Here is a 25,909-nt window from a genome sequence, read left to right as displayed (position 1 = left end):
TCGTGGAGCCTGCTATCTAGAGACTTAGGGTGGGTCCCTGTGTATAGAAGGAAAAGTCGTTCAAGACAGGGCACCGGTTGCTGAGCAGGTTAGACATTCATAGGAAGGAGTATCTTCTTGTCTCCAAGTCTGTGGATTAGCTTTATCTTGACTAGGCGCCTCTTGAGATCAGCATGCCTCTTGATTCTGGGATGCAGGCTGCAGGAACAGCTGCCATCTGGGCCATTGTGTCCTCACGGCAAAGGACAGGAGCACAGGGGACTGAAGTGAACTCCTCCAAGGCATTGAAAGCTCACCTTCTGTTGGCCAAAAGAAGTCACTGGGAAGCCTGGCAATGGGGTAGGAAAATGTAGTCCACTCACAGGCGTCTGCTCCACCCCTGCAGACAGACACAGTGAGGAGGGCTGCCCGTCATACTCGTTCAAAAGAGAGGGGGTGACTGATGGAGAGGAAAGATACAATCTGTGACAGCTTGCCACAAAAGATGGCTATTTCTTAAAGCATGATTCCTTACAATAACAGTAGTCAGAAGGTGATGTCATAAAATCTTTTTAAATATATTCCCTTTTTGACAAGCACACATCATTTAGCTGCTCGCACTAGGTTCCTGTGTGTGCATGTATTTTGGGTTTGAGGTTGCAGTTTCCACCAAAAACCATGTGCCTCCGTGAGGGGCAGGGCAGCACTCTGTGTGCGAGGACCATGCCTTCCCCTGTGCCAACTCAGCAAACGAATGGGGAACTAGGGGTCGGTTCCAACGTCAAGGAGAAACTTCAGTTTCATTAACACATGCGATAATATTCTCTTTGGCTTTGGGCTTGTACATTTTAGAGAAGATAGCATATTCGAGTTGAGCAGTTCCTTCTATAATACAAATGACAGAGAAATTTACAGTGACTCAGAGAAGACAGGGGATGTGAAATACCATTCCTTCCTCACTGGAAAGAGGAACCATAGTCAGGATGTCGGCTAAGCTTTTCTGGAGCTGGGAATCAAACAAACAGAACCTTACCTTTATGAGGCTACCATTCTGTTGCAGGGAAGCAGGTACTAAATTCAAGTATGTGGTATAATAAAAAGCGAAAGGTGCTGTGAGGAAAACATTAAGCCGAGGAGAGTTAAAGAGTGTTAGTGTGCAGGATGCAGTCTTCAAAGGTAAGACCTCCCTGACAAGGGGAAATTTCTGTGAAGACTTGGAGTGGAGGGAATGAGCTGTGTAGATGTCTGCAGGGAGAAGAGTGTTCTAGGCAGAGGGAATAGACTATGCAAAGGCTTCCAGGCATGGCGCACCGGACACTGCAAGAAAGAGTGTTTGGTAAGAGCCAGAGTATAGGGGATCAGCTCAGAATTATCAGGGCCCATATCATCTAAGGACTTTGGCCTTTATTCTGAGTAAGATAGGATGCTGTTGGAAAATTCTCTGCAGATTTGTGCCTAATGGGACTTAGGGACTTAACAGGATGCCTCCAGCTGTCGCATTGAGAATAGACTCAGGAGCAAAGGGCAGAAGAAGGAAGACCTTGCCTAAAGATGAGGGGATAGAGATTTGTGCCAGGTTAGTGTTTTCTGAACAAGTACAAACCACGTTGCAAACCAGTTTATTATGCAATTTAGACAGACTTCCCCTCTGTTTGATCTGAATGCTAATTTTCAGTATATTATGTAACATTCATGAGGACTTTGGGTAGAGCTCACATATAAACTGTGAGTAATATGTTTGATGACATATTGCTCTGAACATAATTTTAGATCAAACTCTTAAGTCACATTCTTTCTATATGCTGATACAATAGTAAATGCCAGCGAAGGATAATGGAATAAGAATTGACCTGAAGGTCACTCAGCTCTCTCCTTAAATATTTCTGGTTTGAGTCCAGCTGTTTAACCTTGTTGGCTCAGTTTATCATCCTTATATGAAAGTTTCTGTGTTACACAGTTACAAGCAGTGGGCCCACCACGTCTTGATTCGTAGTAGAAACTCAGTCAGTTCCCTGCCCCCAAATTTGGAAGAGCCCTTGACTGCTAGCACAAATGTCCGTGACAGAGTTTCAGTCTGGTATGAAATGTTTGCTTTAAGCGCCTGTGTGTTTGATACTGCTCCCGCCAGCTCTGCTCTGACATTTCAAAACCCATGACTCCACAAGGGAAATTATGGGATGCCGATACAAGAATATTGAAAACTGAGTCATGCTTAGAAGCCATCTGGCTATGTCCCTAAACCTGGTGACAGCCCAGATCTTTCTATGGAGATTTTTATTGGGGCCACACAGCCATTGACCGTATATATGCAAATCTAGCACCAACACGAAAGTTTAAATCTAATTTTTAGACTGCAGCAGGCTGAAAACTGTGAGAGCTTCGAAAACGGCTTTAATTTCTCAGTTGGGTGTTAAAGTCACATAGGATTAGAACATGACTCAGCGTTACTGAGACCCTGCCAAGCTGTGTAAGGTAAAATGGAAATAAAGTAAAAATAAGAGTAGCCATGGTATGTTGCTCTTTTTAAATTTCCCAAGAAAATTATGTAATGAATGGAAAAGTTGGTAGAGTGAGTTTAGATTAGATAATGCCATGAACTTAAGAGCCACCATCATTTACAGATTTAACAAAATTCTCCTGAACTCCCAAGTTAGCATTTTAGCGTAGCAGCATTTGCTCAGAATGTGAATAGAGGATTTGAGATGACAGTAGTCAGTGTCCGTTTTCTAGCATTATCTCACATCACCTCCGCGTCAGAACTGACTCGCCTGTTCACCCGTAGCTAGGGAAACTGGTTTATTGAACAGCTTAGATTTTTCCTGTCCGTTTAAAACCATCTTACTTGCGTTTAATTTAGCAAATTTAGTTCTGTATTTATACATGCTATACTTCGATTAAAGTAAAAGAAAAATAAATAATGGTTCCAAATGAGTGATGCTAGTTTAAGTTGCTTAGCATTTTTTCTCTTTCTTTGGAAAACTGCATGATTTTAGAAAGTGCTTAGCAAGTGCTCAAGAAACACACCCGAGATTTATTCTTTTTAAAATCAGTCCTTATTCTTTTCCCCCAAATATGAGATTTTCTAAGTGCTGCTTTAATATGAAAATGTTGTCCTTTATGTTTGCTAAAATCTGAGTAGCTTCCGGTATAAAATTTGAGTAGCTTGCGGTATAACAGTCTCTCCTTTGTCTCTCAGGAACTCTTCCCGGTTAACAGACAGAGTGTGGATCATTTTGCTAAATACTTCACTGACGCGGGGCTGAAGGAGCTCTCCGACTTCCTGCGCGTGCAGCAGTCCCTGGGCACCAGGAAGGAGCTGCAGAAGGAGCTCCAGGAGCGCCTGTCTCAGGAATGCCCCATCAAGGAGGTGAGGCCGCGCGGGCCAACGCCGCTCCAAAGCACACTTGTCAGGGGAGTCCCACGGGCTGCAGACTGTGTAGCACCAGCTTCAGCTTCCTTAAGGAGACCTCGCTTTGTCTATTGCTCTGAGCTTTATGCACGTGTCCGTACCATTTAAATTAGTTCACTTTTGAAGTATTAATTTGGAATCCTCTAGGCCATTCCAGGCATGAATGGTTATTTCCACACAAAAAACTAATCTTATCAAGCTGCTATGATTATCAAAATATTTCTTTTGTCAAATAGATTTACAGTTCATATCAATACACCTCATTAAATGGTAGGTTTTACATTTTGTTGTAGATTATTACATCGCTAGGCATTTGGTCTTGTCTGAAATCACCTTGGTATTCTGTGTCACTGGATATGAATATGCCTGGTGGTTTCTTTTTTTAACTTGAAGGGAAAGGTCAGCAATTGTGAATTTATAGCATGGGAAAAGAGCAGCTGGACCCATGCTTGTTTGGGCCCACTCACAATAGCTGTGCTTTCCCATTATGTCACTACTCCATTTTTGTACGGCTGGCTGCATATAAAAATAGTTTGTATAGCTATAGCTCATATGGCTGTGACTGCATTTAAAAAAAAAATTCAGGCCTGGAGAAAACTTCCTGTTTGAACGTAAAACACATTTTATGTGATAATACAAAAATTGAGCAAAAGGTCCTTTTCCTTTTGCCACTCGCTCCTGGGTGCCGTCCCTCACGGCCTTCATGCCCTCAGCGCTGCGAGGCCCCTCGCGTAGCTGCAGCGTTCCAGCCGCTACTAGGCAGCGGGTGGAGATGGCGGAGCGCTGCGCAGTCCCAAGTGTCATGGCGTTCAGGTCAGCAACACATTGAATGACATTCCTCCAAGCTGGAACTTGAACGTGATTTCCTATGTGAAAACAAGCAAAACCAAAAAGCAGGGTTATGATTTTAGTTGCAGAGTTGTCACCTTTCTGTACAGTGTCCCCAGCCAGCTCTGAGACTATGGGACTCCCCGGTCCTTGTGTTCTCAGAGCCTGCTGAACCCACTGCAGCCCTGAGACAGCTCTGCAACCAGGTCAGCAAGGAAGAGAACAATATACTTTTACTGAAAAAGAAGGAGGGGGTGTACTACTCACAGAGTAGTATACTGGAGATACGTTATGATTTCGTCACCTCTGAGGTTCTGACCTCTACTTGTGATTTTATTTTAAAAGGAAAAAAAGATTTTTCCAAACAAGTTTGATGTGAAGTTTCCAAACAATGAAGTTAGGCAGACCTATATTTCATACTGGGAGAGTTGAGGATAAATTTGCATATTTAAATTTAATACTTGGGGAAAAATAATCTGCTGAATGGTGCTGCATTGTTATGTATCATACAAAAATTACCTTTACACCATACAGTTTATTTACAAATTAACATTTCATTGAGATGGTGCATGAAGATCATCAAAAGTAATATTTAAAGAATGAGTTGTGAAGAACAGATTTGTATAAACCCCAAGATATTACCCCTCAAGAGTTTTAAAGGTGAGGGTCAGAGATAAAAATTAACGGCTTGGCTGCCTTTTTTAAACCCCAGGAAAGTCAAACTGGCTCAAGCAAACCCTGCTCGGCTGGGCCCCCAGGGGCTCCTGCGTGGAAAAGAATGACTCCTAAGAAACAAAGATCCTCTCATTTTCTGTTATCCAGGAGCTCCCAGCCAGAACTAAGCCTATTAATTTTTGGACTAAAAATAAGTCTGCTTTGAGAACAAATCATTATGATTTTTTGTCCCTTTTGTAATCTGAGAATAGGCACCAGGAAGGGAGGGACTGAGTAGAATATACTCATATGTCTGCCCCAACCTTTTGCTACCCAGGACGGTGAGAGGCCGCTCCCCATCTGCCTGTGCTCTCTGACGCCCATCTCCCTGAAATGTAGGTGGTGCTCTACGTGAAAGAAGAGATGAAGAGGAACGACCTTCCGGAGACAGCAGTGATCGGACTTCTGTGGACCTGTATCATGAACGCTGTGGAGTGGAACAAGAAGGAGGAACTGGTTGCGGAGCAGGCCCTTAAGCACCTGAAGGTAGAGGGCGTCGGTGGGAACAGTCTGATGTGGGCCAGCTGCCCCGCTCAGCGGTGTGGCCCGTGGGTTCCAGCCTCCATGTGCTCAGACTCAGGCCAAACGTGTTTCCTAATTTTTTTCTTTTCAAATTGGCCACTGCCTGAAATGTTTCAGACATAAGAGCCTGTGAAATATCTAAGGGTAAAATTCTTACTAGAGACAGTGTCAGAACATCCACAGAATAGTCAGATATTCAGTATTTAAAGTTGAAGAGAAATACCATCTAACTATTCGTTTCCTTTCTCTTCTACATAACAGAAATTCTTAGAGAATATTTCTGTTTAAGTAGACTACAAATTGACATTAGAATTTGCAAAGTATCTGAGTGGTGGAAGAAATCAACTGGTTGTGTAAATTGTATGAACTGCCTTCTCGCTCTACAACTGCATTAAGACAAGAGGAAGACTTAGATCCCGCCTTCAGGGTTGACACTTGCACTGGGAAGGCAAAGACACCGAGCATAGACTCAGTTAGAGTATAAGTGAGGCAGAGTTCTCGGTGCATCTGAGCACAGAGCCGTGAGTGAGCTGTGCGGGTGCTGTCGGTCAGGGAGGGCTCCTAGGAGGAGGTCCTTGTGGAACTGGGTGGGTCTTAGAGAAAACAACGGCTGTATGCCAGTGACTGGAACGCCAGTGACGAGGACATTTGAGGCAAAGGGAACCACGTGAACACAACCGTAAAGATGACCTGTGAGGGGATCTGCATGTCTGGGGGAGGAGAACCTCCCTCTTTGTCTCGCTTTCACAATGTCCAGTAGACAGACAGAGTGGCCCAACAGTCAGCTGTAGTCCACTCAGAGGTTCGTATTAGTCTCCTCATAGTAGGTGCACTGAGAGCAATCTGGTAAAATGCCGGGATGGAAAATTCGTTTTGATTCGACACAATGTAATAAAAATATAATCCTAAAAGTAAATGCTTTTAAAGCACATCTCCAGATTACTGTTGCGATTCGAGCACCCCGTAGCTCCCAGGAAAGTTAAAGGCTTTACCCCCGCCTCTCTTCCAGCAATATGCTCCCCTGCTGGCTGTGTTCAGCTCCCAAGGCCAGTCAGAGCTGATCCTGCTCCAGAAGGTGCAGGAATACTGTTACGACAACATCCACTTCATGAAAGCCTTTCAGAAGATCGTGGTTCTCTTTTATAAAGGTAATCCGCACACATTGTTCCACCCCTATGTTTCCATGTTTTGTTGCAGCTCTGTGGAAAGCAGAGCAGGAGGTCGGGCAGAGGGCGACACGGGGTTCACACTCATCTTTGCAATGCCAGGGAGGCAGCCATGTTATGTACAGAGAGGGAAGGTGCAAACGCCATGTATGCCTGTTCTCGTTGCTGGGACTTCCCAGAAGACTGTGAGGACCTGGTTAGTGTTTGGGGAGCCGTGGAGGCGGGGCATGAAAAAAATGTAAGTGCGTGAAGTAATTTGATCTGTTTCTGAATTATAAGGATGAGCTCTAATAAGAATGATTATCAAATGCTACAGAAAGTTATATGCAGACCTTTTCAAGTATCATAAAATTGACTATAAAATTACTGAAATAATTAGCTTTTTTACTTTCTAGTTTGGCTATTTGTCCCAGCCATTCTCCTGTTTTCCAAGGAAATGGTTATTTTTAGATTTTCCCATTTACTGCCTTTTCATTGTATTTTTAAGGATTAAGTTGCCATGGCAACTGGCACTGCTTTTAATAAATGAATGCTATTAAGGTTCTAACCGATCTAAATCTCTGTACCTACAGCACATAAAAAATGATCCTGGACAGTCCTTCAGTCTCTGTTTATGTAGTTCTCGAGGGAGGACAGGGAGGCTTACGAAGCAATATGTTTTGAGCATTATAAAGTGCTTATTAGAAGTTATTATGACCTTAAATGGCATGATATCAGAAAAACTAAAGTATAAATTAATACCAGTCAAATTTTTTCCTTTTGATGTGTTCTTAAATGTGTCTATTTTAGTGATAATTTGGTCTTTATAATATATAAATTTTACATTTTTGAATAATAGCTATTCTAATACACACATCTTGCCCGCAAATTTTGGGGCAATATTTTACATTCACAACACAGAGGCATTTGGCACAATTTCTTTATTGAATTTATTTGGATGACATTGGTTAATAAAAATATAGGTTTCAAATATACAGTTCTACAGTACATCATCTGTATGTTATATTACATGTTCACTGCCCCAAGTCAGGTCCCCTTCCATCACATTTATTCCCCACCCCCCTTCCCCTCTGGCAGTCAGCATATTGTCGCCTCAGAAGACTGTGACAGCTGCCCTTTTGAAGTTTAGGAATTGGTGTTTTCCTCAGGCCATATCTGGATTAGGTCCCCATGGGTGTGGTCATGAGATAGCAATGTCCTGAAACTAGGGCTTACATGCTACTCCAGGTGACCCATCTAACTAAACCTGTAGGCCGCATTGCCAACCCACCTACGGTACCCAGCAGCCAAGACAGAGAAGCAGGGCGCACCCACCCAGCAGGCATTCTGGCCCACCAGCCACTGCTGGCTCCTTTTCTAAACCTGTAAAGAGAACTGGGGTGTAGGGTTCACTTCGCTCTGTGGGTAGGCAATATATTCTGCTACAGAAGGAAAAAGCAAACTGTTTATAAACTAGTAGGTAAGGTACACATTTCCCTTTCTTGCAGTTTAATAGCTAGCCTATCCAGAGAGTGTCTCTAACCAAATTTTTTTTAATCTTACATTTTTCAAAGATTTTAGTTTTAGAGAGGGGGAAGGGAGGGGAAAAGAAAGGGAGAGAAAAAAATCAATGTGAGGTTTTCTCTTTCACTCCCCCAACTGGGGACCTGGCCCACAACCCAGGCATGTGCTCTGACTGGGGATCAAACCGGCAACCTTTCAGTTCACTCAATCCACTGAGCCACACCAGCCAGGGCCAAATCTTTTTTTAAGTGAGACCGAGCCATTTGAGCCTCATATGAAAAGCACCTGATTGTATTACTATATTTAAGTCAGAAAAAAAGAAACAAATTACTTCTTATCAGTGAGAGCATCTAGGTTAGTACACAGACCCAGGGAAAAGCCCAAGACTGAAAATCTACTTTCGTAAGGGAGGGCAAGGAAAGACCAAAGAAAGAGGCAGGCCACTCCCGTCTGGCAGCTAAGGGTTCATTAAGGAAAACTTGCATAGGAGTACGTTGGGCAGCTGCAGGACAAAGTGGTTTCCTTGGCAGGCACCAAAGAATTATACATGGGGGCCAGGGCATAGCCTTGGGTACTGGTACATGAGTGCTACCAGGTATGGGAAATCACCATACCTGCTTGGCCAGGTCAGGACAACAGGCTGCTCCAGGAGGCTGCAGAGGGGCACCAATTTTTTGTCAAAATAAACATAGATTATAATCCAGTGGTCTTTGGAGTGGGGCTTGTAGTAAGCAGTCTCCATTCTGGCCTGGGTCCATCTCACAAGACAGTGGACATGGCATGGAATAGTCTGTCCTCAGAACACGAACATACAATCCTTCGAGTTTCTCGTTGTAACCGTTAGTGCCAACGGCCTTCCCCGCTGTGCCCCTTCCAGGTAATCTAAAGCCAGAGAGGTCTGCGGCTCCTGTGAGCAGCCTCGGGACCCAGGAAGGTGTTAACATGGTTTTGTTCTGCCGTGGTTATTTTTGGAAATTAAATCAGGAAGCTTTAAAGATTTTATTTATTTATTTTTAGAGAGGGAAGGGAGGGAGGGGGAGAGAGAGAGGGGGAGAGGGAGAAAGAGGGAGAAACATCAATGTGCGGTTGCTGGGGGTTATGGCCTGCAACCCAGGAATGTACCCTGGCTGGGAATCGAACCTGGGACACTTTGGTTCCCAGCCCGCGCTCAATCCACTGAGGAAACTTTAAAAATGAAAACCTAAAATATATCACTGAGGTGTTTAAATGTCTTTTTTTTTCTTTAGGTAATTGCATAGTTTTCCACAAAATTACCCACGCAGTCTGTTTTTCTGAATAAAATAATTACATTTTCTCCTGGGAACATGAAACCCCGAGGACTGATTTTGTTCCATGCCGCTCTGAACAGAATTACTGTGTTTGCCTTCTCTTTCTTGAATAGTGGTTTTTATTCTGACTTTATTTCAGCCCACAAACACTGTGCACCGGGAGACATATAGTTTGTGTTTTTGTAAGGATTTGGGAGCTTTTTAATGTTATTTTACTTGTCAAGAAAGGCTTGGCGAACAGTGTATTAAAGCACTTTTTTCCTAGCTCTGATTTGCCAGTGAGTCTCCAGGGGAGCTTGTTACAGCGCAGATTCTCGGGGGTTCTCATTCCAAGCAGGTCCAGGGTTAGACCTGAGAATTCGCATTCGAACAGATTTCCTGGTGATTCCGTGACTACTGACTGGGTCCAGGACCACTTGTCTAAAGGGTGTTTGGTGCCAGAGGGGAATTTTCATGAACTGTGATGTCATGTGTAAGATCATACTTACCGTTCACTCCATATACACATGCATTTATTTTACAAACATCTCATTGTGTTGTGTTTGCTTCTTTTATCTGGAGATAGGGGTTCCCTTTATTTATTAAAAGGAACGTTTTTACCTCAGTGCAAGTTTTAAAATAATGGAAATCCTTTCTCCTATTTTAACCTCTCATTGCACACACGTACATACACTGCCAGTTTCCCCACATACCTAGAACAAGAGGACAACAACAGTTTGGGGACATAGTCCCTCTTGGTAAACCCAGTTACTTTAATGAATGTCATTATTGAAAGACTTTTTTAAAAGTATTTTTTATTGATTATGCTATTACGGTTTTCCCAATTTTCCCCTTTTATACCCCCCCACCCTGCCCCCACAACCCTCCAACATCCCCCCCCCTTAGTTCATGTCCATAGGTTGTACATATAAGTCCTCTGAGTCCTTTGTTTCCTATACCATGTTTTATTTCTCCCCATCTACTTATTCTACTAATTACGCTTTTTCTTCCCTGTACCTTCCCCCACTATTTCTCTCTTCCCCCTCCCCACTGAACTCCCTCTGTGTAATGTCCATTTCTCTGGTTCTGTTCCTGTTCTGGTTGTTTGCTTAGTTGTTGTTTTCATTGTTTTCCTTGTCTTTTAGGTTCATTTGTTAATGTGAGTTTGTTGTCATTTTATTGTTCATATTTTTTTATCTTCTTTTTCTTAGATAAGTTCCCTTAACATTTCATATAATAAGGGCTTAGTGATGGTGAACTCCTTTAACTTGACCTTATCTGGGAAGCACTTTATCTGCCCTTCCATTCTAAATGTTAGCTTTGCTGGATAAAGTAATCTTGGATGTAGGTCCTTGCCTTTCATGACTTCAAATACTTCTTTCCAGCCTCTTCTTGCCTGTAAGGTTTCTTTTGAGAAATCAGCTAATAGCCTTATGGGAACTCCCTTATAGGTAACTGTCTCTTCTCTTGCTGCTTTTAGGATTTTCTCTTTGTCTTTAATCTTGGGTAACTTAATGATGATGTGCCTTGGTGTGTTCCTCTTTGAGTCCAACTTCTTTGGCACTCTGGGCTTCCTGGCCTTCCTGGAAGCCTGTTTCCTTTGCCAGATTGGGGAAGTTTTCCTTCATTATTTTTTCAAATAGCTTTTCAATTTCTTGCCGCTGTTCTTCTTCTGGCACCCCTATGATTCGGATGTTGGGACGTTTCTAGTTATCCCAGAGAATCATCAGCCTGTCTTCATTTTTTTGGATTCCTGTTTCTTTGTTCTGATCCACTTGGATGTTTGTTTATTCCTTTTGTTCCAAATCATTGCTTTGAATCCTGGTTTCCTTCTTGTCACTGTTGGTTCCCTGAATATTTTGCTTTATTTCATTTTGGGTATCTTTCATTTGTTCTTTCATTTTTCAACCAAGCTCAATCAGTTCTGTGAGCATTTTGATTACCAGGGCTTTAAATTCTCCATCAGATAGGTTGGCAATCTCCTCATTGCTTAGTTCTGAGGTTTTGCTGTGTTCTTTTCATTTGGGCCTATTTCTTTGTCTTGGTGCAGCTGATAAGTTACAAGGGGCGGGACCTTAGGAATTCACCCAGGTGGGGCAACCCTCTTTGTTGTGCTGCCTGTGAGGGAGGGGCCAGAGAGGAAACAGTGCAGCATGCCTGCTCATCGCTAGCGCACTTTCCAATGGTCTGCCCTGTCAGACCCGAAGTATCTCCCACCGCGGCAGCACCAGCCCTAGCCCACAGTCAGCTCTGAGTCTCAGTTTCCCCTGAAAGACTTTTAATGCTTTATATAAATAAAAGTAGGATAAAAGTGAATAAACTAGAATAATGCTTTTTAGCAATGAAAGAAAAATGTGGTAATTGTTCATTTAGTGAAAATTCGTCTTCTGTATTAAAGTCTTGATTTTTACATTTCTAAGACAGTAAGGAAAAATAGTAAATCAACCATTAATTTTCAAACATTACGTTATTCGCTTCAAAAAATAGTTTCCCTTCCTTCCTGAAGCTAAGTATCACATTCTCAGCACATAGGTCTGAAAAAGAGAATACCACCTTCTCAAGTTACTTCTCACTATTACTATTTCTGTTGTGGGCTTTATTGTTTGCATAAGTTTCTTAGGTTAAATTCTGTTCCTCATACAAATTTTTCTAAAACAAAAAGATGAGTGGCTTTCTTACCATATATTCCCAGCATTTTTAGGATGAGTTGTTTTTTCCCTTTATCCCTATGTGACATCTCTAATAAAATTAATGAATTTCCTAAGTTCCAAGTGACATAGCACTCAACTTGACTGTCTAAATAACTAATGTTACCTAAAGCTCTGCAGTTCTCAAACCACTTTTACAATGGTGTCTCTTTGGTCCTCATGAAAACCTAAGTTTTAAATTATAACTCTGTAAACTGAGTAATACTTAGTTTTTCTCAAGCAACTGCGTCTGTTCATTATACATTGAATGAATGCAATCCTAGATGGCAGTTGTTATGCTAAATGCTGGAAATGAGGTAGTCCCTGGCTCCCTGAATTTCAGTGTGTGGGGGAAGCCAGGAAGTAGACTCACCGCGCCAATGGCTAAGAGAAGCCTCCTACGGAGAGTGAGGAGGAAAGGTAGGGTGATCTTGAGAGGGCCCCCCACTCACAGGGGAAGCTAATTTAGGGGGGGAAGGGTGCAAGTATTTCACCACAGATGATGAAGAAGTTGGCTGGAATGAAGGAGAGAAATGTATTTTAGTCTCAGGAACTCTGTGCAGTTGGAAAATGCCTTCCTTTCTTATACTTTTACCTGATATACAGGATCCGGCAGAAGTAACGCCTGCTTGAGTGTGGTTGGTAGGGTAATAATATGGTGTAATAATTCATAGTTTTAATCTGAACATTTCACCTAAAATGTCATATGATGTGTTTGAGTGTGATATTGTTACATTACAGAATTACATGCTTGTGATTTTGTAAGAAAAGATTTTGTAATAAAAAAAAGAGGCATTATTGGTGCCGAACCCTGTATATTCTTAGTTAGTATTTCTGGGAGATCCTAACTCTTTGTACTCTTCCAATTTTAATGAACTTTTCTACCCACTTTTCCTTACAGGGAAAAAAATCGCCTTTTCTCTCCTTTCTCAAGAAGGAATTCCTTGCTTTTTTTATTAGACTTTTCACTAAACAAAAGTTGAATTTCTTTTTATACTTTTTAATAAGTAGCCCTGTATGATTGCTTCTGTCCCTTGTGTATCATTTATTCCCAGATGCCAGAAATTTGGTCTTGCATCAAATATTTAATACTAAATTAGGTTCATCTAAAAACTCAACCTTGCACAGTCTGTCTGACTTTTAGTGAGCAGTGCATCTGATAAGTTTTACTTGTTATTTAGTGTCCCTGCACAAGAACTATCCTCAACGGGCATTTGAGTAGTTGCATGGTCTCTTTCAGCCTCTGGGGGGCAGTAAAATACAGGAATGAGCTCTGAACACTGAGAAGGAAACACCCGGACAAATACTGTCATTAAACTGCCATCTAAATCATCTTTCCAACGTGTACATTGTATCATAGGCAATCCGTTCAGATGGGGAGAAATAGAATCTCCCTTTACACACGTTTGCCATATTTTTAACTTCTTTTGTTTTATAACATTAATAATATTAGTTCAATAGTACATACATATAATTTATAAACCAAAAATATACTTGTGTTGGGTATATATGCTCAAAATTGTTCACAGGGGAGCATTACCCAAACAATTGGGAGATTGCTAATCTAAATCTCAAGAATCCTAAAAATGTCATAAATTGTATAAAAGAAACTTTAAATCCATGTTCAAAATGTCTGTAAAGCAGTCTTGCACAATAATAATACACTTCCTCGGGTTGTAAACTGCACCTCACCTCTACAAAAACTGGGCTTTGGGCCCTGGCCGGTGTAGCTCAGTTGGTTGCAGCATTATCCAGTAACCGAAAGGTTGCGGGTTTGATCCTGGGTCCAAGTGTGTGCAGGAGGCAACCAGTCAGCATGTCTCTCTCACACTGATGTTTCTCTCTCTCCCTTCCTCTCCCTAAAAGGCAATGAAAAATGTCCTTAGGTGAAGATTAAAAACAAAACAAAACTGGGTTTTGATGACAGTTCTTTCATCATTGTGAGTGGGGGGTGTGGAGCTGGACACAGAAGAAACTGAAAAACTAGAAGCTACGAGTAATTCTATAGAACTCCTGATCAGATCAATCATATCCAGTTTTATGAATAAATACATCCAGACTCCTTCCTTTTCTTTGTAAAATGTGGTATATTTAATGATTAATATAAACAAAAATCTTATATTACCTAAAAAGGTCAGTGATATTTTAAATGAAAACAATCAAGTCACTTCTCTTGCCACAATTATATTTTAACTACAAATACGTTATGAGAGTGGTTTTTCAGTATTGTAATGGGTTGGATAGTCAGTGAGGACAATAATAAATACTTTTTATTGGTTTTGCATCTCAATTCCCACTCCAAAATCCCAAGGATAATCCATTAGAATATTGGCAATGTATGTATGCTATTATTTTGATATTCCCCTTCCTGTTCTTAACATTAAATATTCTAAGTGCTAACTTGATGGTCTCAAGGAGTTTTAGATAATCAATAGGTAAAGGATAATACCTTTGTTAGAAACCTCTAAGGGAGTTGGTTTAATATATCTCTGTTTTTCTCTTGATGGAGTACAAGGAAAACATTACTCTTATAGTTTAGAATATGATACTAAAGGAAAATAAATTAGTGATCATTGATAGAGTAGGTGTAGAGCTTTGGGTTATTTGTGTATTAGTTCCATGATTCACCCAGGAAACTCATCTTGATTTCTAATTATTAATATCATTATTGTATCCTCTCTACATTTTTTAATTTGCCCTTCTCTCCTAAAATAGTAAATCCCCTTAAAAGTATAGTCATTTAAGGTCGCTGCTTACTCAAGATGTGTTTGAAGTTGACAGGACACAGAGTATTCTGAAATGCTAGAATTGCTGATTCATTTGCAAAATTACAAAATAACCCCATTTCCTGCCAGTAAACTAAGACCGTAAGAGGTTTCAAAGTCCCAGGGTGACTTGCATATAGGCTTGCATTATATCATGCCTGTGGAGAAATTTCATCATCATTACTACTTAACTAAGCTAAATGTTAAAATATGCCATTCTTCTGTATGGAAATAAGCTTGGCTCCTGTCCTCTGATAAGTTTCAGGTATGGATTTCTTTTATAACAGAGCTTTTAATGTTAAAAGTGATTGCTTTCTATTAAACTGTAAGACAAAGTTGCTTTAAAACATGACATTTGTGTAGTAACTTGTGAAATGCTTGGTTTGACATTGCAGCTGACGTGCTGAGTGAAGAAGCGATACTGAAATGGTACAAAGAAGCACACGTGGCTAAAGGCAAAAGTGTTTTTCTTGACCAGATGAAGAAATTCGTGGAGTGGTTGCAAAACGCAGAAGAAGGTATGATTCTACTTAACAGCGTTGATGGCCATTTGGCAAACACTTTCTCAATTCAAGAAAGCTCCTCCTTCCACAGATTTTTCTTGCTTTCCTAAAACTAAAGTTCTTGAAGTGTCTTTCATATCAAACATGCAGCCTACATCTTATCCTTCCTTTCTGAAATCAAAGCGGTGAAAATTTCTACATGGCCAAAAACAAGGAAAGGAAAGAAAAAAAAAACCTCTTAAATTATCTACCCTAACCTAATGGAAAACAAAGAGGAAGAAATAATTAGAGCTGGAAGGAAAAAAGTACGTTTGGCTTAATCATTTATTATGAGATTATATAGATTTTTATGAGCACCTTTACCAGTTGACTGATACTTAAAATGGCAACATGAAGACTAATAATGGGTGAGAGTGAATGCAACAAAGAATGAAAAGTTTATTTTAGATGATTCAAAGAAGAAAAGTAGTTATATTCTCTAAAAGTATTTATAAGGGTGTTGCATTTTTAGAAAAACCAAGACCTTTTAAAAGCAAAGGGAACAAAAGTAGGCCATCTGCCCTCATGTTGGATGCGTAGGCCAAAAACATCTCTGGGGGCAAGCACAGTGTGGAGTGGGCGTGGATTAGAAACTTTCTTGGCCTTATGTAAAAGAAAAACAGCAACAATCCTAACTTTTCCTTTCTTTTCTCCTAGAGTCCGAATCCGAGGGCGAAGAAAATTAGGTGGCTCCAGAAGCACAATACCTAGGTCACCACACAACACTTTGGGAATGCTGAACCATTCGAGAAGAGAAACTTGGCTTCTGTTTTCACAAGGAAAAAAAAAAACTAGGATAGGCTTCCCTTGTGCAGAGGGGGAAAATGGTTTTTGTTTTTGTTTTGTTTTTAAATGGAGCCCTGAGGCATCAGCTATTATACTTGGGACTCTACCTCTCACTCACTATATGCTAACTTAAAGCCATTCAACGAGGAGTCAAGTAGGAATCGGAAATTACTCAACAGACTCCTTTTTTAGCTGTATTTTTCAGGTACGTGTGGTGAACACCCCACTGGTGTCTATTACAGGGCCACTTTGGTAGTTGTGTTTCTGCTCGTGTATGTGATTTGACAAACCTGTTTTTTAAAATAAATGGCTTTATAAAAATCTGGGCCTATATTCTCAGAGCCTTTATTTCTTTACCGAACATGACGTCCTACACAGATGACATCTCGGTGTTATGCTGCATTTTTTTCCCATCCAGAATTTCGAATGGTTCCATTTCTTGTCAACTGTGAAAACAACACTGGTCCTTTAAGCATCATGGGTAATAAATTTCAGTTATTTCCGTAGTGAAATAGAAAGTGAAGAAAGTGACCCAAAATTACATGTGCATTTAGCCCTAATACAGTGGAGTGATATTAATTATATAGTTTCAGACTTCTCATGTTCCTCAGCTCTGTTTCCTCCTGACTTAGAGAGGAGCTGAAATACTTCACATGTAAACAGATCTTTGTTTATATGTATTTGTACCCAGGTAATTTATTCTTTAAATTATCCTAGTCTCAGTAGTAGCGATGTGAAACCCACTAGTGCTTGGAAGAGCTCATAGTTGACTACGCAAGTCTGCCTTAACTCTTGGAACTCATACGGACTGCCCCAGAGCAGTGGGGAGAGTGAGAGCTGAAACAGGAGGAAGACATTCAGGTAAGGAGTTTTCTAGTTTCCCAGTTGTCTAGGAGACAGAGGATTTTTTTTTCCTATGACTTGACCATACACCTAAATCTTTGACACAATGGATTCCTTCCAATTTTTAAAATATTAAGTCTTTGATAAATGCAGTTTTTTTTTCCCGGTGCAGTTAGAACACTGACCAGTGCTCATCCAACAATGGACAGAGACATACCACTCTCAACAGGTGTTTTGGAAAACTTGTATGAGAATGTTATTTTCATTACACAGGAAATAATAAACACAAGACAACTGTGGCCCAAAATAATTGTAAGTCATAGAATCAAGAGCTTTATGGGACCTACCTAAAATATTAAGTACACCACTGGGTGTACTTAAATATCCTTCCCTAAAAACTCTGTACTGCTCCTCTTTTCATACTGGTTTTCCTTTCCAGTTTCCCTTTCACAGTTGCCCTTCTGTCTCGTACAGAAGGAACTGACTCATTCGTCCTGGTATGGCACCCTGTCCTGGAGGTAGCAACCACATGGTGCTAAAGAGAGGGACTCCTGTAGAATGCACTGCTCTCAGGGGGTAGTCCCTGCGAGAAGAGCAGGAAACGGAAAGGAAAGGTGTCTGATTTCCTCTAGAGCATCAGTTCCTGGTGAGTCTCCAGTATCCATCTACTCTTCCTCCTGTTTTAAAAATTAGAGTTACAAACTTAATGGTAGTTACAGTACAGGTTGCATATTAATGTATTTGAATGGAAATAAATGAAAAGTTTTATTTTGAGTAAGTGCTGGCTGCCAGTTAGGATAGATGGTAGACATTCCATGAACTAAATTAAATCGGCATCTCTAGTATTTTGACAAAAATATTTTTAAAGATAAAATACTGAAAATTAAATTCAGTTTATGATAATTTTATGTAGACATTTATGTTTTATGTTTTTGTGTTTCATTTTATATGCCAATATGTAAGAGGGTCTTTCCTTTATTTTCGGGGTTATTAGTTAACAGGAAGAAGGCCACTGCCTTAGAGGATATTTGACTTTGCCCTTAATTTCCAAAGTAATCAAACTGCGACAGATGAGCACAGAATCGTCCACGGCCGTAGAGTTAGTGGCCCAGGTGAACTACACTTCCTATCTTTAGAGTCTCATACCTATGCTTTTTATCCTATATTCTGCTGTCAAATTACATATGATGAGAATATAATTTTCTACAGTTTAAGTAAAAGTTTCTAAAACTGGCACTTCCATTGAATAAACATCTGGAAAAATCAATTTTCTAATCTGTACACTGGAGCAATTGCAGAATAGTAAATATTTAACATTTTCTAGCAGAGTATTCTTCCCAAACAGAACTTGTGATAGTGACCTTAAGGTAAGCTGGGGTGGGCATGGGGGGAGGGGTGGGGGTGTTCAAACAGCAAGGACTTAATGAATCCTCAAACCAAAAGCACTTTCCATCTCTGAAAGACAAGTGTCTCTGTTTTCTTTTTCTTTTTTTAATATTTTGTTTTAGAGAGAAGGGGAAAGAGGGAGAAAAACATCGGTGTATGAGAGAATCAACAGGTTGCCTTTCTCATGCCCCAACCAGTTACCTGATCACAACCCAGACATGTGCCCTGACTGGGAATTGAACTGTCAATCGTTTGGTCTGCAGGCCAACGCTCAATCCACTGAGCCATATCAGCCAGGGAGAGGATGTAATTTTCTACAGTTTAAGCAAAAGTTTCTAAAACTAGCACTTCCATTCAATAAACATCTGGCAAATCTATTTCTAATCTGTAAACTGGAGCAATTACAGAATAGTAAATATTTAACATTTTCTAGCACAGCACTTTTTCCCAAGCAGAACTTGAGATAGTGACTTTAAGGTAAGCAAGCATGGGACAGGGCTGGGGAGTGTTCAAACAGCAAGGACTTAATGAACCCTCAAACCAAAAGTGCTTTCTTTCTCTGAAAGACAAAAGTCTCTTTTCTCTTCAAAAATAAAAACTGTCATCTCTTGCTGCATAACAGATTACTCCCAAATTTAGCAACTTACAGCAAACTTTTATTACATTGCAATTTCTGTGGCTTGGCTGGGTAATTTTAGCTCAGAGCTTCTCTGGAGGCTATAGGAGCTGCTTCCCTGAGAGTGGCGATTCGTAGGCCTCAGTTCCTTGCTGACTTGAAGCCAGAGGGCTCCGTTTCTCCACGCGGGGCCTTCTACTTAGGCTGTGCCTGTGTTTTCATGACAGAACAGGTGGCTTCTGCCCGAACAGGGATTCCAAGAAGGGAGCCATCTTTAATAACCCAGTATTGGGAGTTATATAACATCTTTGCCTCATTCTGTTGCTGTCACTGATCAACCATGGGACAACGTACATAGGGACTGCATGAGGTGTCAATACTGGGAGGTGGAGATAATTAGTAACATCCGCCATCCTGGAGGCTGGCTACCACAGGAGCACATGCACACATACTAAAGTAGTTCCTGGAGAGAGTAAGTCCTCAGCTAATGTTAAAACGATGAAAGCACTAAAAGAAAATGTAGGAAGTATCTTGATAACCTTGGCATAGTAAAAGCATGACACAAAAGCTAAAAGAAAGTTAATTTTTTTCTATATTGGAAGATACATCTGTGAAAAATGAACATCAAATGCATGTGGAATCAGAAGAGCTTCAACAGATTAAACAAAAACATTTTTGATAAAAATAACAAAAATACAATACAGAGTGGGGCAAAAGTAGGTTTACAGTTGTTTGTATGGAAAATAACGCAATAATTAATAATAATACAAGAATAAACTCTAACATACAACTACAAACCTACTTCTCCCCCACTCTATAAAGAGCACTTATAAATCAATAAGGAAAAATTGAAAATGTAAAAGAATTAAAGAGTCAATTCAAACGGGCAATTAACATGGATAGATGCCCAATCTTAAACTGTTAGTAAGATTTTGTGGAACAAAATCAATGGTGTTCTTTAAAAACAGGTTCTTTTGTACATGGGCTTTAGAGATGTAATTTGGCAGTAAATATTAACCTTTTTAAAAATGCCCAATTTTGGACTCAGCACTTCCGTTTCTGAAATCGTTGCACGGGTATGCCCTCAGACATACGTGTAGTGATCACTCTACTAATGATAAAACTGGAATGAACCAAAAAACTGGTAAATCTGAAATCTCTGTGAGAAGTCAGCCAGTGAAATAAATCTGGTAAATCCATACTGTGGGATGACATGGTCTCAAAAGGTTGTTCATAATACCACTAAAGGAGAAATGCAAACTTAAAAGAATGTCTTTTTTTCCACTAATGAAACTAGTGTGTATATAATATACCTTTATAAATACATAAGAAGGAATATTCTCTACTGTTTAAATAATTATTTCTGCATAAATCTTGGGCAGGGCTGGCAGGAAGAAAAGGGAAGGAGAACTATCTCTATTTCCACTTGAACTTCTTCAGAAAGAGAATGCAAATTCCTCATAAATAAAAAAATTAATACATGCTTAAATATATATAAAAGCTTTTGGCCCTGGCTGGTGTGGCTTAGTGGATTGAGTGCCAGCCTGCAGTCCGAGGGGTCACCAGTTCGATTCCTGGTCAGGACACATGTCTGGGTTGTGGGCTGGGTTCCCAGTGAGGGGTTCACAGAAGGCCACACATTGATGTTGCTCTCCTCTTTCTCCCTTCCCATCTGTCTAAAAATAAATAAATAAAATATGTTTTTAAAAAAGCTTTTGGAAGAAACTAGACATTACATAACATTCTGCCACAAAGATGAACACTTCTGTTTTTATATTTTTGCAAATATGATTTGCTTAATTTGTGAAAAATTAAGCTCATTCTATGTGTTTTATATCCTGCTTTAAATAATATTCTATAACATTTTACTATATCAAAAACTGTGATTTGAAAGCATGATTTTAAAATACATTTCATTGTTCCTGGTATAGAGGCACAATCTCTATTGCTCAATAGAAGATATTTTATAATTTTTTGCTTTTAATAATAACCACTTAAAATACTACCTAAATCTTCATTCACCTATAACTATTTAGAAAAAAATAAAAATGGGATTTGGGTCAAAGGATTTGAATATTTTTTAACAAATGGTTTTATTTCCTGAATTGACATATTTAATTGGAATACATTTATACCTATCTGGGGTATAGTTCAAGACAATAGCAGTTCAATAAGAAATTTTAAAAATCCGTTAACCTCTAAAAATATGAAAGTTTGAACTTCTGGAATTCAACAAATCCAATTTGTAAAATTGAAGGGACAAAGGAATTATTTCAAGCCAAGAACACCAGCAGCCTGGAAACACATTCGGTCCTGCCCCGTATCGAATCATCTATTCTGAGCTAATGCGGTTGCTTCCGCTGATGCAGCATCTCTGAGCCCACCTTCTCTGAGCTAATGGCAATCATTTCTCTGTACCTTTGAGGATGGTAGGCTTCGAGGACGGCTTGATAGATGCCCCTACACCACCGTGGCCCTCTACTTGTGCAATAGGTGTGAGCAAAATATTTCTTCCAGGCAAAGGACCTTTTTAGAGCTAGACTTTGCATATTTACAATCTCTACACCTTGGTTTCCTGCGTATGTTTGAGCTATTTATTGATGTGAATCAGAGAAAAATGCCCAGTGTATGTCTGGCCTGATTAGAAACAGCACACCAGCATAACAATCAAATGACAGAGAACACTAGCAGAGTCTCAGAAGCCCCGTTTTGGTGGATCTTCATCCGAGTTCTGACAGCGCAGATTCATTTTGCCTGTGCCTGAGACGGACCCTGCAGTAGTTTGCATACGCTTCCTCTTACTTCACTTCGCCTCACCTCTTTTGTCGTTCTGTGTGTTTAATTCGTTCTGGTAAGTGGATAAATAGACACAGCCAATCTACCAACAATAAAAATCAGCTCTTGCAGCAAGGACACATGAAACATTAGAACATTATTTTTAATGAGCCAAAATGTTGCACTGTTTTGGCACTGAGAATAATTCCTAGGCACATATTTGTTTTTCAGAGATAGTTTTGGAACACATGCATTTCCTCATAGCATTTCATTACAAAACAGAAAATCATTCCCTGCCTTCTCTTTTATATGAGCAACATCGATTTTTTTAAAAAATTAAATCATAAATTACTGTGTCTTCCATTGTTTCTACTTACATGTCTTTTTATTGGCTGCGTAAGTGGAGGAGTAGAGAGATGCACATGGTTGACTTGAGCTTGGAGGCACCATTCTGCCATTAATTAGCCATTTAACTAATTAACATGTCACTTAACTCGTAGTATTTACTATGCTTAATTGTGAAATAAGGGTCTGGACAAGATCAGCACTTAAACCGGGACTTCACAGTTCACGCCACTCAAAGTTGAATAAATGCAAGACTGTTTTCATCGGATTCTGTTCTGTCTGTGGCCTAAGAGGTGAATTAGTTACCCAGGACTGCTGGTTCTCAAACCCCAGCGTGCGTCAGGACTGCCCAGGAGGAAAACTGGTTGCTGACTGAACCGCCCCGCTGAGGTTCTGACTCTCAGTAGGTCCAGGTCGAGGTCTGAGGACAAGTTTCCGGGTGACGGCTGATCCTTCTGGTGTCAAGACTACACGGAACCACTGGGCCAGGTAGTTCCTAAAGCCCATTATTCCCGTGCTGGCATTCTGTGGCCCGTTCTGTCCTCAGTAAAGGAAGTGGGCTGTATTCTCCTGTCCGTGTCTTTGATTGCCATTCAGCACATGCACAGCCTGGCAAGAATTGGTGGTGTGTAAGTTGAGCGAAGGTGCATTAAAATTTATTTTAAATGGTTGATTATAAATTCATCTAATATTTAGGGTCTGGCACAAATAACACCCCTTTTTTATTACAGAATTGTAAGTATGTAATTCTGTAACTTAACAATATCGTACTCTAGCACACCATATGACATTGTAGGTGAAATGTTTAAATGAAAACCATAAGTTGTTACACTCATATTATGACCCTACCAACCACACTTAGGCAGACCTTACTTCTCTGCTAGACCCTGTATTTCTTCTTTGAACTTCAGAATTGGGCCCACAGCCCGACTGCTACTTAGTAAGAATTTGGATTAATTGCACTAAGGAGAAATGCATCACAGCTGTCATTCTCTGAAACAAAGCCAATAAACTGTGGGCCCTTAGTTTCTAAAGTGATCCTGACACCATCCCTCATTTGCTTCCAAAAGAAGCAAAACTACTTTTCTCATGAAGACTGTCACATAGGGCTCTGTTACAGCAAATGGTAGGTGTTGACCCTGTGATGTCGACCCACTGTGATCCCCTTAGTCTCCACTCTCCCCCTGCCCTCAGGTCCCTGACAATGGTAAAACATTACGTAAAACATCACGGGACTAGTTTACTAGTTCTCAGACTTCAGTGGCATCCCCTGGAGGGCTTGTTCGTCACAAATTGCTGACAATAGCTCCTCTGACTCAGCACGTCTAGGGTGGGACAGGCAAATGTGCATTTCTAACAAGCTCCCAGGTCGTGTTGCTGCTGTTGGTCTAGAGACTACCTTCAAGAGCCACCGGGACCATTTCTAATCCCTTAGGAACCAGCATGTCGAAGCAGCCCAGCCCCGGAGAATGGCACCTCGATTTAGACCAGCTTGAAAGCTCTTGATGCATTTTCCAGGGATGCAGTATCTAAGGAAAGAAAAGATGCTGAATTTCTGTAATTTCTTCCTTAGTTTGCAAACTCCTGTTTCCTCTGAAATCCTCAAGTATTCTTAAGAGGTACACAAGGGTTTGAGGGATCTCTGTTCAGATGGTCTTGATTTCTTAGAATAGAAAAAATCCTTGGAGTAAATCCTGGAATCTTTCTCAGCAGGCCTTTTCCCCCTTCAACAGGACAACCCAATGGTTTTGTAAGCCAACACCCCGACCAGCCCTGTCAGCGTCACCTGGGAGCCAGCTAGAAATGTAAATTGGCAGGGTCTGCCCCAGACCTGCTAAATCAGAAACTGTGGGTAGAACCAACCATGTAGTTTAACAAGCCTCCCTCCCCCGCCCCCTGGTGATTCTGATGCCTGCTCAGGTGTAAAAACCACTAACCTAACTTAAACATCCGATGTCAGACCGTCTTAGAACACGTCCCTAAAATGACAAGAAGGTGGGAGGACAATTAGAAAAGAAAGAAGACCAGGCTTTGGTGTTAGTGAGATGTGAGACTTCAGTTTTCTGTAAGGCTGATCAGAGCCTGGACGATACCTCTGGGGCAGCCTTCTGGGCAGCCTTCCGGGGTTTCATCTGATATAAGGGAATAGATGATCTCATGGCCGGTGGCTACATGACTCAGCTCAGGCTAAATAATGAACTCTTTCCCAAGTGCGTGGGAACGCTTTCTGAAAAGTAATAGTTCTTCTGGAAGCTGGTTTCTCCCACTTTTTCCCTTCTCATTGAGTACTGAAATGAAACTGTGTTTGGGTTTTTATTTCTTCTTCCCAGTGTGCTCATTAACAAGCACAACAGATTTCGTGGTAACGAGCAGGAGCTTTTCTAAATACAATGGGATTTGGAATACGAGTATTCTCAACATGTCTCCAGATAGATTCCCGGTAACAGAAACATAGAGGCAACAGTAGTGCAAACAGATTTTGTGTGTACAAGCATAGAGGAGTCTAGGTAGGAGGGTTTCCTATAAGGCCAACTAGCTGGTGCTAAAATGTTTTAAAATTCTGACGCATGAATGCTGGGGATAAAATGGCAGATGAAATACCTGATCATTTCTATTTGGGGGCCAGACCTCAAAGCTTCTCCACAAATTTTTGAAAGGCCTTTTACTTCTGTCATATGTCCTCTCCTCTTTTGTTCACATCAAAACATGTTTTACAGCACAGCTGTGAATGCTAAAGCAGTTTCCAAAATACTGTGAGCAATGACCGTGACCCCTGGGTAAGTCATTTTTCAGTTTCCAGATACTTGAATTTTTCTAAGATCGTTACTGTTTTCTAGTTCATTTTCTTGGTTTTGTCAAAGAACATACACAGCATGGCTTCAGAAGTTTTAAGTTGAATGGGATTTGTCTTATAGCCTAACTATGATCTGTCTTTGTGAGTGTACCCTGTGTGTGCCGCATTTGTTGGGTGGAGTGTTGTGTAAGTATCAATGAGGTCATGACTGATAATGCTATGCTGTTTAGGGATTCTGTCTTTACTGATTTCTTTGCCCAGTAGTTGTCAATTTCTGAGAAAGGGATATTAATTTCTTCAACTCAGATTATAGACTATCCATTTCTCTATTTAATTTGACCAATTTTGCTTAAAATTAGAAAGAACCTCCATATATCTGGACGTTCTAATTAGATGCACATGCATTTATGATTATTATGTCTTTCTCATGATTGGCCAATATTTCATTATGAATATCTCTTTTTACCCATAGTAATAATCTTTGTCTTGAAGTCTACTTTATCTGGTAGTATAGCCACTCCACCCTTTTCAGGCATATTGTTTGTATGGTATATTGTCTTTCACCCATGAACTTTCAACCTGTGTCTTTATGCAGGGTGGGACAAAAGTAGGTTTACAGTTGTGTCATCCACTTTCTAATACAAGAATATTATTTATTAGTTACTATATTCAAAAGTGGGTACAGCTGTAAACTTACTTTTGCCCAACCCTGTATTTAAAGTGTGGCTCTACTACACAGCACATAATTGAGTCTTACTTTAAAAAAAATCCAGATTTCTGGTCCAGGTGGTGGTGTAGGCAAATGTGGTACTTGCCTCCTCCCACAACCACATCAAAATTACAGCTAAACTACAGAACAACCGTCATTTAGAATTGCCTGAAATCTACCTCAGTGGGAGTCCTGCAGCTAGGGATTGAAATAAGAAGCCACATCTTCTCTTCTTCTGAGTATCAACTCCTCCCATTCTTTGCTTTCCAACG

At 40.5% G+C, this 25,909-nt stretch overlaps 1 protein-coding gene across 3 annotated transcripts in view; it reads left to right on the top strand.

The window, feature by feature from the left end:
- BZW2 (basic leucine zipper and W2 domains 2) overlaps positions 1-16,495 on the top strand; it is a 59,968-nt gene extending 43,473 nt beyond the window's left edge. For all 3 annotated transcript variants that reach the window (XM_028525512.2, XM_036010551.1, XM_036010550.1), the window contains exons 8-12: positions 3,176-3,346; positions 5,270-5,416; positions 6,462-6,600; positions 15,237-15,359; positions 16,041-16,495. In XM_028525512.2, the coding sequence (XP_028381313.1) occupies positions 3,176-3,346; positions 5,270-5,416; positions 6,462-6,600; positions 15,237-15,359; positions 16,041-16,069 (609 nt within the window). In that variant the 3' untranslated portion in view covers positions 16,070-16,495. The remainder of the gene's footprint in view (positions 1-3,175; positions 3,347-5,269; positions 5,417-6,461; positions 6,601-15,236; positions 15,360-16,040) is intronic.
- Positions 16,496-25,909: the final 9,414 nt, after the last annotated feature.

The sequence above is a fragment of the Phyllostomus discolor genome, chromosome 10, assembly GCF_004126475.2.
Source record: "Phyllostomus discolor isolate MPI-MPIP mPhyDis1 chromosome 10, mPhyDis1.pri.v3, whole genome shotgun sequence".
NCBI lineage: Eukaryota > Metazoa > Chordata > Mammalia > Chiroptera > Phyllostomidae > Phyllostomus > Phyllostomus discolor.
This window is presented reverse-complemented; position numbering and strand designations above follow the sequence as displayed.